Raw genomic sequence first — 21,159 nt, 5'->3', positions numbered from 1 at the left:
TGAAGCACCATACATTTGCTGCTGCCCCCCTTCTTTTGTACAATCAGTTATTCCCTTGGTTAAAGATCCACAACCTACTTGGTGGCTTTGTAGCTTTTTTTGCGCTCTTTTTGACGCATTTCTTCCTCCCTCCCTAACTTGACTTGTCAATTGGGGTTATTTGAGTGCTGCTTGTTTATTTGGTGGTGTTAGACACAAAGATGAATTGTTAATTTTTTTTAAACCGTATCGTTCAGTCCTCTGTACCAGTGAATGAGAAGGACTGAACGATCGGTATCTAAACCGAACAATTAGTGAACGAGCCAACAACGATCTTTATGCTTGCATGAAATGAGTGATGAATGATGAAGCTAACTAATCATCCATCGTTCACTCATTGGCTGTGTTTACACTGAATATTATCGTTCATTTTCACTCTTTTAAACAATTTTTTGAACAATAATCATTGCCCTCTGTGATACCCCTACGGAGGTCTTGTGGCGTTCATGCCACGCTGGTGAGGGGGCATACAAAGTATTAGACAAGCGGTTTAACGATCTGGCTAATCACTGTGTATTTATATGTTTATGCTGTTTTATTTTTTTTTTGCTTCCTTCCAAATAGAAGTCAGCTCCTGGATAATTTGTGACGGTGACATCGACCCTGAGTGGATTGAATCCTTAAACTCCGTTCTCGATGACAACCGCCTCCTCACTATGCCCAGCGGGGAGAGAATTCAATTTGGTCCCAATGTAAATTTTGTTTTTGAAACTCACGACTTGAGCAGCGCTTCTCCGGCCACCATCTCCAGGATGGGAATGATATTCCTCAGGTAATCGCATCGTTCGCCCCTCGGGGACTCGTTCCCTTCATCCATTTTCATGCAGTGTTATCTTAACTCAATTAACTGTGGCTTTCTTACCCCGCTGAACAGTGATGAAAACACCGATCTGAACTCTCTGATCCATTCGTGGCTCCGGGGACAGCCTGAAACACACAGGCATCATTTGGAGAACTGGATTGGAGACTATTTTGAGAAGGCTTTAAATTGGGTTCTTAAACAGGTACATTACTAAGAAATATGTGCGCTTATTCATTTTATGTCTTTTCTGGGTCATTGACAGTATATTAGATGCCCCGCCGGCAGTGGAAGGATAAAATACTGTAGTTTTCCATGCTGCTGGCTGTAGCAGAATTAAATAGTTTGACGTGTTCTCAGCGAGTATGTGAGCGGAAGGAATAAATAGAACTTCCAGTCATAATATTGTAATGAAATGAGCAATTCTTGCCTGCTGAGGCTAATTCTACTCTCTCTGTATCGCCGGCTGCCTGCAAATTAACAGTCGCTGCTCCTTTCATAAGCCATGCAGGAGAAGGGAAAAAAAGAGGTGATTGCTGAATATTTTAAAGTACTGATCAAAATGAAATTGGCCGTGGGTGAAACTGTTCAGAGCTCGTAATGAGACTTCTTACCTGAAGCCACCGCCGCCTGCGCAGAGCGCTCGCATGTTAAGTACGAGCATGGATGATTGGAATAAAATGTGTCTCCCTCCGGATAAATGGCAGGTTATTACTGTATCCGGCTGTCTGTTACTGCAGGAGGGAAAGACACGCACATGCTGAACTTATACTGAGGATGAAGGCTGTGGGGTCCATTGGCTTAAACGGAAGGTGTCAGCAGATAATGACTTTAATATAAATCACATTTTTGTGTTTTAACATTTTTTAAGAACTTTTGGTGTATTTTTTTTTTTTTTAAAGTTTTTTTTGGTCACAATTAGAGATGAGCGAGCGTACTCGTTTAGGGCGATTTCGCAATCGAGCACCGCTTTTTTCGAGTAACTGACTACTCGGGCGAAAAGATTCGGGGGGTGCCGGGGGTGAGCGGGGGGTTGCAGAGGGGAGTGGGGGGGGGGGAGAGCTCCCCCCTGTTCCCCACTGCTACCCCCCGCTCCACCACGGCGCCCCCCGAATCTTTTCGCCCGTGTAGTCAGTTACTCAAAAAAAGTGGTGCTCAATTGCGAAATCGCCGCAAACGAGTACGTTTGCTCATCTCTAGTCACAATCCTAAATTTAGAAGAAGAATCCCAAATTGCTGCATTTGTCTCACTGACCACAGAGCTTCATATTAGTCTGTCACTTCCTAGAAAAAGCTTTGCAGCAGTCGTCTGAGAGGTGATACTTACATGTAAATAACATTGGATCCACCATTCACAATAGGTATAAGCTGTGACTATTTACTCCCCCCTCCATGCAAATGGTCACAGAGAACAGTCTCCCATATAAGTCAGTGTGCCCCCTCCTGGCCATTGCATGAATGGCCCATGAAGCTGCTGTAAAGCATCTCTCTAAATGCTGTTAAATGTAACTCGGGAAAGATGGCCGCCCCCATAATCATTTATAGACGACAGAATAAGGCTCGGCACACATGGCCGGAAGCGTAAAACGCTGTGGGGAACACAATGTTTTACAGCGTTTTTACATTGCAGAGCTGACGGTGATGCGATGTAGTGAAATTGTACTGCACATGACGGCATATCTCACGCACGCTGCCATGCACAGTACACCTGTTTTTGTTTACATTTCCTGTACCGTAGTGAAGCGACAGCACGTATACACACCGTACACAGCGTGTATATATGCACCCATAGAGAACAATGGGCTCTGTCTCGCATATATATGCTGCGAAATGGAACATGCTGCATTCTTTTATGTGCTTGCGTAAGGCAATGTAATTAATTGCATGTGAGTTACCGCGTATGATACGGGCGTACAGAGCTGGCGTAATACGTGATAAACCTACAGCCGTGTGAGTCCGGCCTTAAGAATAATGCAATCACAGTACTTTTCTCTGTCTGGTTTCAATAAAACATTTGGTAATATAGTCTGTTTGATTAAAGTGTCTCCAAGTTTTCAAAACCTTTTCGTAAGTTGCCTGTGTCCTCATTGGCTACTGATTTGCTGCTGTTTTGGCTCTTTCAACTCAGTTTTCCATGTAGATTGCCCTATTTTTCTGCTGTATGCTGAGGTGAGGAACATTTCCTAAGCCGGCCATTCTGCAAGTATTGTACTGGCTGGGACTTCCTCTCCTGCACTTCCCATGATGCCTTGCATAACCCCGCTCCACTCAGCTTCAAGGCAGCATCTGACTGTTGCACGTAGTAATTGGCAGTGTCCCTATGTTTACCTTACTAAAGATTACGTAGATTGCAAGGGTGCTGGAAGGGAGACCCCTAGTGGTACACTTTAACCCTTTAACGACCGCCCCATCGGGAAACTAGGTCCTCAGTAAGTGGGCTTTAATCCTAGAGGACGTAGTTTTATGCATCCTCTTTGGATTAATGCCCACTTGCCTGAGGACGTGACAGCTCCATGCTGTGGGTGCCCGCAGGTAGCAGACAGCATGGAGCTGTCATCCCAGGATGCGGGCAGTCCCCCCCCCCGGTTTTTGCGATCGGCGCTATGCAATGGATAGCGCCGATCGCAAAAAAGTAAATAAAACAGTGTAAAAAAAGTAGTAATTCAGCTGCTATGATGGATCGGATCCATCATGGCAGCTGAAAATACTCGCACGGCTTGTCGGCGGTGTCCCCCGGAGATCTGGTCCTCCCGGACCCGCCGGCGGCCTTCTGCGCATGCGCGCCAGGCGATGACATCACACGCACGCGCAGAAGCCCGGGTGTCCCTGGCAAATTTAAAATCTCCTGGCTCCCGGCTCCTGAAGGTAGCCGGGAACCAGGAGGTGTTACCGGGGACTGCTGTGAGCGGTCCCCGGGCCCGCGATCACCGCTATCCATTGGATAGCGCTGATCGCGAAAAAGTTGAAAAAGTAAAAGAAAAGTAAAGTTTCACCTCCCCTCATGGATCGGATCCATGAGGGGAGGTGAAAATACTCACCCCCGGTCCTCTGCGATGTCCCGGGACCCGAAATCCCCGTCTGCGCATGCGCGCCCGATGATTGACATCGGGCGGATCATATCCGTGAGGGAGGATGAAATGACGTACCTAAGGCCCGCAGATTTATCCGCGGACCTCACCCCAGCTTCTGCACACGCGCCCGTCGCCAATATGGCAGGCGCATGCGCAAAAGCCGTGGTAATTTAAAATCTCCCTGCTCCTGGCTACAAAACTTAGCCGAGAGCCTGGAGATTTCACGGGGGGCCGTGGTGAGCTGTTAAATTTGTAAATCCTCTAAATGGTTAAAAAAAACACAAGTTTTTCAAGTGTGCATTCAGAATAAAGTAAACAGATGGAAATACATATCTTATCAAAAATTTGTACAGTATGTTTGGACATATTTGAGATATTACGGTTGAAAATGTGAAAAAATGACACTTTTTTTCAAAATTTTTCCAATATTGGTACTTTTAATAAATATACACAAATTATATCGGTCTCTTTTTACAACCTAAATGAAGTACAACATGTGGCGAAAAAACAATGTCAGAATCACTGGGATATGTAAAGCCTTTACGGAGTTATGCTACGTTGAATGACGCATGTCAGATTTCCAAAATTTGGCTCCGTCACTAAGGCGCAAACAGGCTTCGTCACTAAGGGGTTAAACTTGATTTTTAGTGGAAAACAAAAAACTTCTAAATGCAACTAAATTCCAAGGATGATGATACACACACGGGCTGTTAGATGAGCAGAGGGTGGGAAAAGTTAGTATTCCTTTCATGTAGTAAATGTAGGTGACGGACTTCCTTTAACACTAACAAGTGCCAACATCAGATGAAAATAGCTATACCTTTATCTTCTTTAGTGCTTTCAATCCCAAAAGATCCAACTTTCTGGGTAGAACACAATGTATGTACAGAGGTTGTACCAAAATTACAAGTTATTTTCTACCCACAGGATAGGGGATAACCTGCAGATCGGTGAGAACCCTGTCGATCTTGAGAACAGGACTCCCAGGTCGCACTCTGCCTGTCACTGTGGGATGCATCTTCCCCCACAATGACGTCATGTGAATGAAGCGTTGGCCAAGCATATGCGGTCGGTGCTCCATTCATTTCAATGGGCTGACAGAAATAGCAGGGCGGGTGCCGCTCGGCTATTACTGCAGTCCCATTGAAAGTGAACTGAGAGCTACTGCGCTTGCGGGACCAGCAGTCCATCCAGTCTATTCCTCACTGCAGGAGTGGAGTAACACCACAGTAAGGAGGACCAAGTACATGGGATCCCCATTCTCAAGATTGGCAGGGGTCCCAGCAGTGACACCCTCACCAATCCGCATGCTACCCTCTATCCTGTGCATAGGAGATAACTTGTAATTGTGGTGTTAGAACTCCTTTAAATGGACACTAACTTCTACCCCTCTAACAGCCTGTGTGTATCATGAATCTTGTAATTAAAAACGGTTTTATTTTACCTCCGGTAAAGTTTTAAGTGCCCGCCACCAGGGGTCTCCCTTCCAGCACCTTTGCAATTTTACTGCCTGTCATTAGGTATTTGGCTTCTCTAGTAACAGGGACACGGGGACGCTGCTAGTTACTACGTGCAGCAGAGGGGCGGGCATTCAGTTGCTGCCTTGCAGATGATTGGAGCAGAACGTTTCCAGCTGCACCTGAAATCCTGTATTGTATTTTTTAACACTGCTTATTTTCTGGTTGTAATCATAGTGTCGATTCATCATAAACACTAATAACACAATTTACATTTATATTCCCTCTACATAGAATGACTTTGTGGTGGAGACCAGTCTGATCGGGACAGTTCTGAACGGTCTCTCTCACCTTCACGGCTGCAGCGATCAGAATCATTTCATTATTAGTCTGATCCGAGGCCTCGGAGGAAACCTCAACATGAAATCCAGAAATGACTTTGCCAAAGAGGTAATTGAGATCAATATACTGAGAGCAAATGGCATAGGACACCAATAGATGAGCAGAACCAATAGCAGCAAAGAGGAGAGGAATGGCCACACAAAGGGGTTGGGGGGAAGGGGAGGAGCTACAGCGGAGGGAGGTAACCTAGTATGTGAGGCTGACTTTGACTATGTGGAATTGATCCCGTCACTATAAAGTGCTTAAATATAAGAAACATTGGTCTGTCTGTTACCTTACCTAATTCCCTTAGAACCCGGGGGTGTATATAGATGGATAGATAGATCTATATGGATACATAGAGAGTAAGGAAGAGACGTAGGGGAACTATAGATTATAATTATATGCATTCATTATGTCATTTTATGCCTTCAAACTTCTTCTAGGTTTTCAGTTGGGTTCGGGAATCTCACCCTGATCCCCGAAAACCATTGGATACCTATTACGAAGAGAAGACCGGTCGCCTGATGTCCTACAGCTTTGAGAAACCTGAAAATTTAACCATTGAAGACTTCAGTAATCCCCAGGCTCTCCCAGTCATCAGAACGCCTGATATTCAAAGAGGATTGGACTACTTCAGACCATGGCTGGGCTCCGACACCAAACAGCCCTTCATACTGGTGGGACCGGAAGGGTGTGGAAAGGGGTACGGCTGGCAATGTAATAGTACACACTAAGCTCCTGGCTAATTGACCTTCTTCTAAGGACATATATATATGCTCCGTATTAAGTGTATATACTCAGTAATACGGAGCACTGGGTTGCCATTGATTTGTATTGGGTTATTCAAACCTGCGTTTTTCATGTGTGTATTAATGTGCGTGGAAAAAAAAAATCTATCTAGCATGTCCTATGGATCGAAATAGTCCATTGTAGTCAATGGGATTGCGGGAATACGAAGTGGATATGTCTTGGTCTGATAAAACACTGCATACTCATGGACCGCAAACTGCATCCTCTGACTATAACTGTATTTTCAGGATGCTGCTTCGCTATGCATTTTCCCAGCTCCGATCTACTCACATCGCTACGGTTCACTGCAGCGCACAGACGACATCCCGCCATGTACTGCAGAAGCTAACGCAGACCTGCCTAGTGATCAGCACCAACACAGGCCGAGTGTATAGACCGAAGGACTGTGAGAGATTGGTCCTGTACCTGAAAGATATCAACCTCCCCAAGCCCGACAAGTGGGGCACCAACACACTGATCGCTTTTCTACAACAGGTGAGAAATTGTCAGATTTGAACTCACGAAGGCATTTTTTTCCCCACAAATGAGGGCTCTTTTCCACACGAGCGCTGTGATTTTCGGTCACCTGCATCGCAGCTGAAAATCGCACGAACGAGAGGCATTTTTAGTTTTCCAGCCTATTCAGATGGTTGGGCTGCAGCTTATATACACCGCAGTCCAGTCCGCATGAAATCCATGTCTGGATATCTTTAGTGCACGAGGCTAGGCGGTGTGCGGATCCACTGCGGCTAAGTCCTAGGGATGAGCTCTATTCAGTTACAGGTGTGGGGTCAATGCATTTCAGAGGTGAACTAGATCTGTATCCATCCTGAGGAAGGAGCTGCTTATGCTCTGAAATACTTTGACCCTTCACCTGTAATTGAAGTTCTCTAAAACTTACCTGGATCTTCTCTGGATAAGTCGCACTTGAACTACACCGCACCATTTATTTACTCAACATAGCTTCTATACAGAGGCCCCGTTTATTTAGCGTTTTACTGACATGGATTCTGACGCTAATTCCGCACTGAAATCCACGGCAGTGAGGTCCATGGGAATCCGTATTGCAGCTCATACGATGCAGATCATTCCGTGTGCAAAGTTGAAATCCGCATTATGGAAAGAAAAAAACATTTATCTGTCATTTCTTGACATGGAAACCACACCGGACGTCCCCTCCTGGATTTACCACATCAGATGGGGCTAAATGTATGCAACTATTTGGATAAAAATGGACACAAAGCTAGGAGGGATAGCTAACAGTAGGGAAAAGACAGAGAGAGTATTCAAAAAGATCTAGAAAAGCTTGAACAGTGGGCGGCGACTAAAAGATAGGTATTTAACAAGGAGAAATGCAGAGTCCTACATCTGGGCAAGAAAAATAAAAAAAAGCACATACAGAATGGGAGGAATTGGACTAAGCAACAGCACATGTGAAAAAGACTTGGGCATACTAATAGATCATAGACTGAACATGAGTCAACAATGTGATGCAGCAGCCAAAAAGGCAAACACAATTCTGGGATGTATTAAGAGAAGCATAGAGTCTAGATCACGTGAGGTAATTATCCCCCTCTACTCTTCCTTAGTCAGTCATCATCTGGAATACTGTGTCCAGTTCTGGGCACCCCACTTTAAAAAAGACCGACAAACTGGAGGAGGTTCAGATAAGAGTTACCAAGATGGTGAGCGGTCTGCAAATCATGTCCTATGAGTAACGGTTAAAGGATCTGGGAATGTTTAGCTTGCAAAAAAGATGGCTGTGATGAGACTTGGTAACTATCTACAAATACTGAAGGGCTGTCACAGTGCAGAGGGATCAGCCCTATTCTCATCTGTACAAGGAAAGACCAGAAGCAATGGGATGAAACTGGAAGGGAGGAGACACAGATTAGATATTAGACAGTGAGGGGGATCAATGAGTGGAACAGGTTACCACAGGAGGTGGTGAGTTCTCCTTCAATGGAAGTGTTCAAACAAAGGCTGGACAAATATCTGTCTGGGATGATTTAGTGATCCTGCACTGAGCAGGGAGTTGGACCCGATGACCCTGGAGGTCCCTTCCAACTCTACCATTCTATGATTGATTAAATCTGCTTGCAGATCTGTGGCATTTAAATTGAAAATGTACTGCAGGACACGGAGGCCCAGTCGTGGATTTCTGCCACGGATTCTAACGCTATTCTAATGCAGATTTTGCCTGTGTGAACAAGGCCAGATGGTGCAGACAGGCAGCTGCAGCTACCGCACTATAGTGCACACCAGCCCTCTCCGCCAGACGTCTGCATTGTTTCTTTTCCTTTATTTACGGATAGCTTCTTTTTTTTATTCTCTCCAACGTGCTGCTTGTGATGCACATGGGATTCAGTTATTTAATGATTGTTATTAGTTGTCATTTAGCAAAATTGATACATCTCTGGATGATGAGCATCACTTGTTCATTCGCACAGGTTTGGTCTGACTGTATTTATTGTTGTTTTCGAGGTTCTGACGTATCACGGCTTTTATGATGATAACTTGGAATGGGTCGGCCTAGAAAACATTCAGATTGTGGCATCCATGTCTGCTGGGGGCACCATTGGGCGGCATAAACTGACAACCAGATTCACCTCTGTGGTCCGGATATGCGCAATCGAGTAAGTAGTTGGCTTGTTTGTGTTGTCTAATTAGACATATTTGTCATAATTTGGTTTGCATGACACAGTAATAATATATACTGTTAGGCTGGGTTCACACAGGGCGGATTTGCCGCGGTTTTGCAGCGGATTGCCGTTGCATATTCGCACTGCGGCAAAACCGCTGCGTTTGTAGTGCAAGGCAGCACAAATAAGATTTGGCAAAAAGCTGTTCACAGTGCGGATTTTTTCCGCACAGCCGCAGTGCGGAAATGCAACTGTGGCGCGATTTTAAAAGATGCAGCATGTTCATTCTTCGGGCTTTTCCGCAGCGCTTTTTTGTCCATAGACCTTTATGGACGCAGCCAAATCCGCACCAAATACGCGGCAAAAAGTAAAAAAGCGCTCCGCACGAAAATCCGCAAGCCCAAATTAACTTTTGAAGCCGCAACGGAAAAAACGCGGCAAAACCGCAGCAAATCTGCCCTGTGTGAACCCAGCCTAAGAGGGAAGGGACGTCTTCACTTTGCATCAGTCTATACCGGCCTGTAAAGGTTCCTCCTCTTCCTCAGTCCCCCCAGAATAAATCCAGTGTCCTGCATGGGGAGGACGGAGATGCGTCTGCAGTATATCTATCATGGACTTTACAAAAACAATGCAGTGAGAAGTAAAAGGATCCAAAATCTGCAGGTTGCACACAATGTTTCTGCCTGAACACCCCTACAGCCACCGCAGGAGGATTGTGATGGGTTATCCAGGATTACAGCTGACAGATCAGACCTAAAACTTCTGTCACTTTCTCTCTACCGTGTCCTCTATTCGTCACCTTACATTTCTGTAGTGTGGTGTGAAGTATGACACCGGGAGATTCACCTGCCTTGTTGTGTCAGCCAGTGTTCTCTGGTATCAGCTATTCTCATAACTTGGTGATTTAAGTGCAGGTTCCCAGGTACGCATCATGTCACAAGTGAAGCTCAATTAACCTTCACAAAGCTTCTGTTCACACCTGAATAGGGGTTTTCTGACCCCTTGTGACAATTAGCATAGCTATGGCTTCTTTGTATCTCCATAACGAAGTTGCCAAGAAGTAGGAGATGCTGTGGAATTGAGTATTTCCCCATCTTCCCCCCTATATTCACTTGATACGCACTCCCTAGACTGAGTGTCATGGACATTCAGTTACTGGAATGAGACAAAGAAAAATGAATAACTGGAATTACAAGCTATCCGAGAAATTTAGCTCAAAACCAGTTGTATTTTCGGAATCCGGAGTCGGCCGCAAACTTCATGCATTCAATCTCATTGTTGTGCGATTTCCAGAACACGTAGAATTGCATACCCGATGGAATAATCTTCTATATAGAGTGTTTGGTGTCTTCCTCATGGCGGCTATAGTTCCCTTCCTCAAGGAAGTATGGCCAACATAAAAAAATTGTGTGCTCATCTGTCAATGCAGCCAACCAGCCTCTCCCAAGGCCACGGGGGAAGGTCAGGGGGTGCTGTTTGAAGAAGCCTTAAACTTCTAGGAGACACTCGCCACAAATTGCCAGACCGAGGAGGTGTATCTGCCTACAGGACTGCCCAGATTTCTCTGTGTTCCACACAACCAGGACTATTCGAACCAACTTTTTAAGACTGGTATTTCTCTTTTTTTTACCCATTTTATTTTCAGAGCTGTTTTAGCTGTTTTTAATATTTTCATGACCCCTTTGTACATTATTCTTTTTGTATATTTTTATCTAAGCACTGCCACTGTTTTAGAATACAGCTTTAAACTGTATTAGCCGGTCCTTGTGGCCCTCATACAAACCAGAGACCCTGAAATGTAGTAACTGTTTGGGCTGCTGGAAAGCGGTAAGGTCAGTAATTCAGACAGCGAGTGCAACCTGGGTGGCTGATCTACCCGGCAGTAAATGGTCAGTGGTGGCAGTGACGTGTTTTAGGGCGTGCGAGACTCTGCCTGGGTGTGATGTGGGCTCCATCTTGGATGAATGCAGGATCTGGAGAGACGGGAAGAAGCCCCCCATGTGTTCTGCCCCGGTGCCGTACATCACATGCAGTTCATCAGGTTTCACTTTTTAAATTACGGCACTAATTTTAAAAAATTGACTGTATTTTTTGTGTTTTTTACAGCTATCCTGAACGAGACCAACTGCAAACAATTTGTAGCTCCTATTTAGAGCCAGTTCTTCATCAAAATCTAAAGAAACACCCAATGTGGGGTTCTATGTCTAAAATCCACCAGTTAGCGGGATCAATGGTTCAAGTCTATGAACAGGTAACTATTTATGTCCGAGATTGTCTGCAAATCATGTCCTATACTGACACTCTTTTTAGAAGGTTCTTTAAGGGATTGTGCCAAGTCTACAGCTGACTCCTTATCCTCAGGGGAGAAGTGTCTGATCCCTATAAATCAGTGTTCAACCGTCCTTAGTCATGTTACCAAGGCCTGTTGATCACTGGTTTGTAGAGAAGTCACCCTCCAAGAGGTGGGATTGTGGAGGTACTTTTCCATCCCCTATCTGCATATTTTGTATCCCATGGAGCATTGCATGGCCTATAGAAGACTCCCTATAGCAACTTGGCTCTCTTCAAAGAGAAGCTTTGTCCCTCGGTTGAAGTTCTCACTGTAGCTCAATGTGACAAATCTAAAAAAAGACTGCTGGACATCGAGGAGTAATTTCTCCCATTCTATGCTATGTGTTTGAAGAAAATGTGGCTTAGATGTATTTTCAGAGACTCTTTGGAAAACATGTATGTATTTTATTCTATGTTGGTTACAAATTGCGTCATCTGATTGAATTTTCAAATCTCTCTTTAGGTTCGGATGAAGTTCTCAGTTGATGATTATAGTCATTATTTGTTTACACCATGTATCCTTACCCAATGGATTCTCGGGCTCTTTAGATACGACTTAAGCGGAGGTACGTTTTTTTTATTGTATGTGTCTGCTCTGTACATGTTTAAAGCGGTGGCTCAGACTAAAGGGGCTGAAATCTCTCTATTAGTGGGGGTTCAACTGCTGGGACCCCATCAATTCAGAGATTTCAACCCCAGCAAGTCCTGAAGTTCTGCCAGCAGAGGCCTTATATACACTGCTCTGCCCAATTTGCTCAATGGGACCACCAGTGATAGACCCGTTAAAGCACTTGGCTACATGTATGAATGATGTGGAGCTGTGCATGCACGGCTTCTGCTTCCAGACTTCGGAACGCTCCTCGGCTAAAACCTTGGGATCATGGGGTTCCCAGTAGTCAGATCCCCAGCAATCGGCGTGTTTTCTTCAATCCTGTGGATGGGGAATAACTTGTTGTGATGCGACAAACCCTTTTAATATGTGCCAAGACTTGCAGCCTGCAAGTCCTATTAAATATCTACATGTTATTTGATCCCGGTAGAGAATTATGTTACTCTGTTAGGCTCTGTTCAGATCACGTCTGCGTTCTTCAGCAGATGTATTCAAATGTAGCAAATGTTAACTTGACATTTAACACTTTATGATAATTCAACTACAATGTATTACAATGCTATAAGTAGAGTTATCCTTATCGCCAGTCATGTTAACAATTGCTACATCAGTACCTTTGACAGAAAGCTTTGACGTATGACGCTGTATATGCCACCCATAGGATTTTATGTAAAATTTAAAAAAAAACTGGATGGAAATCAATCTTTCTTGTCCATGCCATTGGTGGGACACAGCAAGACCTTGGGTATAACTCCTACCACTAGGAGGCGAACACTAAGCACAAAGTTAGTCCATCCTATCAGCTATACCCCTTCTGCATGCACTGAGCTAAATACCAGTTTTAGCTTAATGTCCATAGGAGGCACAACTTCCTGCTCTGCAAGTCTTCTCTGCTTTTTATTTTTCTTCCTTTTACTCCTCTATCTCGGAATTGGGGATGGGCTACCGTTCCTGATTGTCCCAAGGGGGGAGGGCAAACAGTGCTGCATCAGTCACATTGTTACTCCCTCCTGTATCCTGCCAGCCATGGGGTCACTGGAGATGTTTGCGTCTCCCTAATAACAGTGATCTCTCACCACTAAGTGAGGAGGTGACTCTGCTAGTACCCCAGGGAAGCCAAGGATGAAGAGAAGTTGAGTAAGCATGGCTTAGGTAAGTATGGCTTTATCACCCCCACCTCCACGCTCATTATCTTCCTTTGAGTATAATTCCTTTTATAGTCTGTTAGTGCCCCTTTCTCCCATGGGACCGCTCATTTCTTCTCTCTGGATATTTCTGAGATCGCCCTTCTTTACAGCCCCCTCAAGAGTCCCTGGCCTTTTTCTGCAACCCAATTCCCAACTGTAGTCCCCAGAACATGGGTTGCGATCCTTAGTACTCCCCCTCAAGCCCACACCTGTGCGGAGGAACGGGACTCCTGACCCTTCCCAATTTTCCCACTCCTGGACAGCTCTGTTGGATCAGCATTTTTAACTCTGATCCCAGCTTATGGGCCTTTACAGGTTCTGGTGGGGGGGGGGGGCTCCTCTGGTCGTGCTGCTGCTGCGCGCGCAGCTTGCGATGAGTGCACCGATGCGGGTTCTGTCTCCACTGGGTGCACCGATGCAGATAGGGCTTTCTACAGCCGAGCCAGTGCTTCTAATTGAGGTTCCGGCTTCTAGGCCTATTCAAAAAGAAAGAAACTGGTGGATAGGCGCAACTCTCTAAAAAAGGTAATAGGACGGAAAGACGTGATATCCAACTTCTATCTTATTACATAGCCTACAAATCGGCATAAGATATGTGTTTAGGGGTGAACCCCTCCATCAGTCAAGCTGGGAAGAACTAATATACAAGAAATATATGGTAATGGAAGTAGTTGTAACATACAATAGATGTGTTACAGGACTAAGGCAGAAAGGAATAAAAATAACTTTTTTTTTTAACAATTAATAAGCAAACAAATAAATATTATAAGCCGATAAATGAATAATTAAAACGGCCCGTCAGATCAAGTAGAGAATGAGCATAACAAAAACCTATGCAGCATGTAGAGTCTATAGAAACAAATGGGAAGCAAATTGTGTACTGGGGCAGGAATTTATAAAGTGGTGGACGACAAATGGTTATGCATAAAAAATGAAATACATGTGTGACCATATATATATATATACACGTCAGTATACACATGAATTATTACTTAAATGTAAAGGGGGGGGGAATGTTTTGCACTTATGCGGGCAAGCAGAACAGATGTGAGCAAAGTGCATGAGCAGACGTGTAACCACATCTATGCACACTTACATATGTGAATACATGAAAATGAATTATGTAGGGTCCATAGGTCTGGAAATGGGAAAGATGGGAGTGATGGTAAGCTTTCTTATCATTACCGTCTTATTATCTTTTTTGGAGACTTGGCGTATGCGCTAGTTTCTTCTCTTTTGTTGCTCACATATCTGGTGTGCCCACCGTTGGTGGGTTCTTCTGGGTAGTAGCACCTCCGCTATCCATCTAATTTTCGCAAATCGCTCCGGGGCTTTTTGGCTTTGAGATATTCATCTGGGACTCAAGCCTCTGGGACCATTAGGTTTGCTCATCTCCTACCTGAAGTTAGCTCTATCCATTGAACGTATTTTTTTTTTCTTGACCTCTACGTTTTCAACACTCCCAAATAAAGTCATGAGAAGACCTCAGACAGGAATCAGGTAATAATCTTCAGATGATTAATTCATTAGGCATAGAATGTCCATTACTAGGGGTAGGATGGCCTTCTGGGGTGAACTTGCCACACACTTGATATTGGTAAACCCCTTCACTTGGGACACATTGCGCAGGCCTACCGGGCTGGACTCAACTGGAGTGGGTGGGTTTCCCCCTTTGACAGTTTCTTGCCATCCAGTTGTCAACTTCAGGGCAAGCGTATTTCCTCGGGGGAGCTTACGGGATCCATTATCATCCATGCTTCAGTGGGAAGAATCACCACTTAAGATGCTGGTGCAGCTGCAAGAAGGAGCAGCTTTTAAGAGTACACTATAGGCTACGTCCACATCTGCGTTGGCAACCTCTTTCCGGGGGTTCTGTCGCAGATCCAGAAGTAAAAGTTCTGCATGGAGAAGGACTTGCTCATCCAATAAAATGCCAAACAGGTGAATGGAGGCCAATTGGACGTCATTAAACTCAATGGAGTCTGTTTGGTGCCGTTTGGTTCCGTTATAAAACCGATCCGTTCGACCAGGGGATTCGCCTTTATGGGAACAGGAAAACCTGAGCACAGGTGGGAATATATAGGCTCTCCTTATAGGAGGAGTACTTGTTGTACTGTGGGACTGCACTTAACACGATTCTCTTGCAGAGTATCTACCGCCTCAGAACCCCCTTCTATAAGAGGAGTACTTGTAGTACTGAGAGTCTCTGCATCACACATGACTACACAGTTACAGCAAGCAGTGTCCGTTCTTCTTATCCCCTTCTACAGGAGGAGCGATTGCAGGACTACTAGTTTCTATACAGTTATGGTAGCCATCGTCTGTCCACTTCCTAGGTAGAGCATTGTAGTACTAAGAGTCTCTTAGTAGCCATTGTCCGCCTCATCGCCCCCTTCCATAGGAGGAGTATTGTAGCTCTGTGAGTCTCCATATCGCACAGGCCTGCACAATCATGGCAATCGGTGTGTGTTGACAATACCCCCTGCCATGGCAGAAGTAATGGTAGTGCTGTGAGACCGCGTCTCTTCTGATCTTGCAATTCTAACGAGCAGCATCCATCTCATGACACCGGCCGTAGTAGATAAGTAATGTAGTCTAACTCTGCTTCAGTCATGACTAGTCTGGTACGGCAAGCATCAAGCCACCTCTTTGACCAGTCTCATGGGAAGAGTCGTGGCCTATGTTACCAAAGAACGCTGTGTTGGTCATGATTGCAAAAAGGTCCGTCAAGTCACCATATCATCACCCTCAATTAAGTAAACATATTATGGCTGGACTCTGTTTTTAACATGGTGGTGCTGTAAATGAAAGCATACGGCCACATTCACTATCCCTCAGGAGAAAAGAGCGTCCTAGTGCCGGACACACTATCTGACTGCATTACGCAACGCATGCAAATGCCAAGCCGTCTCATTACGTCCTCCATAGGAGGTATAAATTGGGTTACTGCTTAGCCCGGTATCTGAGGTGATTTGGCCATGACTGCATACATAGGCCCCTTGTTCCCATGGGTGGAATAAATGTATTACCGCTAGATCCTGAATCTGATTACATGGTGATTGCAAGTCTCACTCAGCCACTAGCTCCATCATATGGCGAGAACCACTTGTACTGCTGGCCTGTGTCATCCTAGGTCCCTTTACTCTGTCTCGGATGTGATTTAATATCATTCAGTCTGTATCTTCCACTGACTGATATGACCGCTACCAGGCAGAATGATATTCTATGCCTACTTCACTCCGCCAGCTTGCTGTATGTCTCATCAGTCACACTGCCTCTTTAACCTCCCCTACAGGGAGTACTTACCTTACAGTCATTTTCGGTACAGGAGATAAAGCAGACACTTTCCAGTGTCTGCCTTCACATTCTCTGTAGGTGAGCAGTTTCCTTTTGGCAGTTTACTCTTCCCTTCCAGGGGGTGTCTGATATTGTCGCCAGTCACTGTTAGTATTGATCATAGATCTTTTATTCTCTCTGTAGAGGGCATCTCCCTGTACGCTAGATTCTGTAAGATCTCTCTAGCACAGTAGCCAGGGCGGCGCGGCATGACAGAATTTCCTCATGTCAGCTAGCTTACCTTCCGCAAGTTTTCCTCCTCAAGAAAGGAGCTCTCTGGAAGAGGCTCCAAGGGCTTCTTCAGGTACTCCGAGGGACATTAGTGACGCCCTTCCAGTTGGTACATCCGCATGGTAAGGACTGCCCTTTCTTCCACACATTGCACTAACCATGCTAAGCAGCCTGCTCTGCTACTAGGCAACTCTTACCACTTTTTTGGTGCATCCAGCAGGTTCATTACCTGTACTAGTCTCTAGCACTTCTCTATGAACACTGGGGCACACGTTATATATGATTCCTTTTTTCTACTGGGTAGGATTCCCAGTGGTGAAGCTAGGTGAACATCCATCTGCTACATCTCTCTTTTCTTAGGGGAGGAATACGTTCTACAGAACATCATTGGGGCTGCGGGTGCATTCCTGTACATCTAAAGTGTTGGCAGTGCTATTAGGACCTATCTTAGACATTTTGTACTTGGTGCATGATGGGAGTAAGAGTCATGGTTTTCTCTTGTAAGCACTAATTTCTCCCGCACAAGTGATGCTCTCTAGATTCTTTTCTCGAAATCCACCCTTCTCATGTAGTATGCAGGCCTTAGTCAACCCAATCTTACGGAAGATCCTTCTCCTATGCCCTTACTCTCCTCTTCTCGGAGCCATCCCAACTTGATACAAGACCACGATGCTCCAATTCTATTACTCTGGTGCCGTTTGCTCTCCAGTGGGCCTTTTTTTTATCCTTTTATGGTGATTCCAGTGAATCTCTTTTATCATTCTGGTACAGATCCTGCAAGAATCCTTCCTTGTGATCATAATGGATCTTCAGGCTATCCTTCTGTTTCTCAGGCTTTTGTTCTACCCAGTTTGTTCTTCTCTCTGGCTTCTCGAAGACTACGGTAGCAATGGCCTATCTAGCCAACCGAGCCCAAAACAAAAATTATCCAATCGCCATGGCCAGGTCAGGAATGTCCAGCATACTGTAACAAACTTCGTCTCACGTTCCAGCACTCCTAACCTTTTGTGTCTGAGAGTGGATAACCGGAGGGCCGGTGATCAGCCCTTCTTTCCTTGGGAAAGTTGAGGGGGGAAGAGCATTGTCAACCATACTGTTGGTTTGCCGTTTTGCAGGTAGCAAAACAAAGAACACAACATACTTTACTTTAAATTTCTAGTCCCTTCCTTCACCTCCTATAGAAATCCGACATCCTGAGCAAGCAGCACTTGTACCTACTGCTTGCTAGTCTACCTTTCTTGGAACCTTATTCAGATCCGAGATGCATTTTAAGGATCTGCCTACACAAGGTAATCCACTCCCTTTTCCCATCTTCTAGTGCGGTGTCCGCCTTGGCATATCTCCTACAGTACAAGGTCATCACCCTCCCTTATTAATTTCATCTTGCTACATTTTGCAGACAATTTCTTGATATTCAGCAAGTTCTTGGACTTTCTAGTAATAGGGCCGCTATCCAGTCAGCACTGTTGAGTCCTACAACATGCGTTCCGTTACAGCCTTTGGTGGACCTGTCGCTTACAGACACTTACAGGACACAACAGACCGCGCTGCCTTTTATTTCCCCCCTCCCCCTTGGGTACTGCTCTAGAACGTCCCAGGGTCTTGCTGTATCCCACAATGACAAGGATGAGAAAACAGGATTTTTGTTACTTACCGTAAAATCCTTTTTAGGTCACGTTCATTGAGGGACACGGCCCCACCCAATAGTTTATTCCTGGCTAGCTCTGGTGGTTTCTTTCTATCAAGGCCCCTCAATCTGGCTTGGTCTCTTTCCTCCACTCTTGTGTCCTGTTATTGTCTGCATTAATTGACTTTATGGTTAATTTGTTCTCTCCCACTGCTTCTGTACAGACTGATTAGCCCAGTGCCTGTAGGAGGGACTAATACCCACTAACTCTTTGTGCTTCGTGTCGCCTCCTAGTGGCAGGACCTATACCCAAGGTCTTGCTGTGTCCTTCAACGAAGGTGATGAGTACGGGACAGAAATGGTAACAAAAATGTTATTTGTCACTCAATTCCAACGTTGAATATACCCAGAGCAGTCCATTCCTTACATTTGGCAAGTATCTCTGTACGAGTTGAACATAAAATTCGAACATATCTCGGTTGCTTGGAGACTCCCATGTTGAACTACCATAAGATATTCCGTGGGGCGCCTCTATAAAGACGGGTTAAAAAAAAATCCAATAGAAAAACGAGATTTTGGCGCAACCAAAAGAAAGTCGGTGAGATCCTGAAATAAAACAGACTCTTCTTTGTTGAGAGCCATCAATAGGATGCGTTACAAGTTGATACCTCTTCTTCAGATTTGTTGGAGGAGCGCACTGTTACATTAGTACAATAGTGGTGGGTAGAGATGAGCGAGTATACTCGCTAAAGGCAATTTCTCGCGCGAGCATTGCCTTTAGCGAGTATCTCCCCTGCTCGAGACAGAAGGTTCGGGTGCCGGCGCGGGGGAGCGGTGAGTAGCGGCAGTCAGCAGGAGGGCGCGGGGGGGGAGAGAGAGATCTCCCCTCCCTTCCGCCCTGCTCTCCCCCGCAGCTCCCTGCCCGCCGCCGGCATCCGAACCTTCCGTCTCGAGCGTGGGAGTTACTAGTATCGGAGTTAATTCCCAAGGTAAGAGGTCTCTGTGGTGGGTTTGCCTGTCCTTATGTGTTTTTGGGAGATGGTAGAAAATAGACAAGTGTGGGTTGTTAATACCAAGGCAATCCATACAAGCACTCTCAATCCATTCTGAAAAGATTTCCAGGGTGTTAGCAGTCAGATTCGTGTCTAGAGGGATATAATAGTTGGTATCCAAGGGGATAAGTTTAGCTTCTTCAACATATGGAGAGCGATTCAGTAGAACTGTCCCATCTCGTTTATTCGCTTTCCCTGGTGGAGAAATCCTGGTTGGTGAGGGTTGTTAAGGGGAATGATTCTTCTTTGGTCAGATTATATGTCTGCCATTTTTTTTTTTTTTTTGCTGGACTCTGAACACATAAAATGTTCCTCTGTGACTGCAGTTATGAGGAATGGGACTGAGTAATGATTGAGGTTTGTGTGAGAGGGTGGGGTGATTCTGTTTCGCCTGTGGTGGCCAGCAGGGGTGTTATGGATTTATTATCAGATGGGTCATTTACTTCCCTCCAGAAAGTTCTGGATGGCGAAGTGTCTTGTGGCAGTCCGTTTCCTAATGAATGAGATGAGATCAATGATAAAATCAAATTCATTCCATCTACCCTTGGGGCATTAGATAAGCCTTTGCTCAGTAAGCTAGTAAATGCGGTGGCGAGATACATTAATGAAATGATAATGTAACAGTGCATTCCTCCAGCACATCTGAGGAAGAGGTTTCATTTTACCTCGAAACGCGACAAAATGCTGGTTTTCAATAAGCAGAAGCCTGTTTTACTTCGGTGTCTTGCCTATTTTAGTTTAGATGTGGTTGCACCATATCCTAGTTTTTATTTATTTATTATATTGGAACCTTGGGTAGTGTTGAACGAACTGAAATAGTAGAACTCTGTTTCAAATCAGACTTTGCTAATATTTCGATTTGGCACCAACCCGAACTTCAGATAGTTTGCTTTGGTCAAAACCAACTAAAATTCCTCCTCTTTCTCTTACTCCTCCTTTTTCTTATTATCTTCCTCCTTCTCTTAGTAACCAAAAAAAAAAAAAGCTGAACTGGATGAACACGTTATTTCCCGCCCAATGTTGATCCAGAGGAAGGCAAAAAAAAATCCCAATGAGGTAGAAACAGATTCTCCCTAATTAAGGGAATAAAATTCCATCCAGATTTCAATTCTAGCAAGCAGAATAATCCCCGGAACACCAACCCTTCTTTTTTTAACTCCTCTTCCTCCTCTTCCCCCTTCTACCTTTTGGCTGCACCTCTGCAGCTTATCTTTCACACACACACTTATACACTCTGCCAGACCTATTTTATGTGTTTTCTAGCCGGGGTGAGGGGGGGGGGGGGGTGAGGCGCTCTGCCTCCATCTTTTTCTACCCAGGCTTAAATCATCAGTATTGAAGTCTACTACTAGAGTCGGCGCTCTGTTTTACTACAAACCTTCAAATGACTTGCTTTTCTTTAAACAGTTATGGTCTGGAAGCCACCATTAGTTTTTGCTGCTCTTATTGAGCTCCGTGATCAATCCCTTTGCAGTAGGCATGAAAGCTCCCCCTAGTGGTGGCTGCAGCCAGGCTGAAAATCTACAACAAAGTTTTTTTGTACTTTACAATGCATGTGATTTACAAAACCACATTCACATGCTGTGGAAAACCTCTGCAGTAGA

General features: G+C 44.9%; 1 protein-coding gene across 3 annotated transcripts in view; it reads left to right on the top strand.

Moving 5' to 3' along the window:
* DYNC2H1 (dynein cytoplasmic 2 heavy chain 1) overlaps positions 1–21,159 on the top strand; it is a 413,010-nt gene that overhangs the window by 94,626 nt on the left and 297,225 nt on the right. For all 3 annotated transcript variants that reach the window (XM_066586361.1, XM_066586352.1, XM_066586344.1), the window contains exons 39-46: positions 604–811; positions 914–1,043; positions 5,661–5,816; positions 6,194–6,453; positions 6,788–7,034; positions 9,024–9,175; positions 11,288–11,432; positions 11,976–12,078. In XM_066586361.1, the coding sequence (XP_066442458.1) occupies positions 604–811; positions 914–1,043; positions 5,661–5,816; positions 6,194–6,453; positions 6,788–7,034; positions 9,024–9,175; positions 11,288–11,432; positions 11,976–12,078 (1,401 nt within the window). The remainder of the gene's footprint in view (positions 1–603; positions 812–913; positions 1,044–5,660; positions 5,817–6,193; positions 6,454–6,787; positions 7,035–9,023; positions 9,176–11,287; positions 11,433–11,975; positions 12,079–21,159) is intronic.

This window comes from Eleutherodactylus coqui, chromosome 1 (assembly GCF_035609145.1).
Source record: "Eleutherodactylus coqui strain aEleCoq1 chromosome 1, aEleCoq1.hap1, whole genome shotgun sequence".
Classification (NCBI taxonomy): Eukaryota; Metazoa; Chordata; class Amphibia; order Anura; family Eleutherodactylidae; genus Eleutherodactylus; species Eleutherodactylus coqui.
The sequence above is the reverse complement of the archived record's forward strand: the minus strand, read 5'-3'. Positions and strand labels throughout refer to the sequence as shown.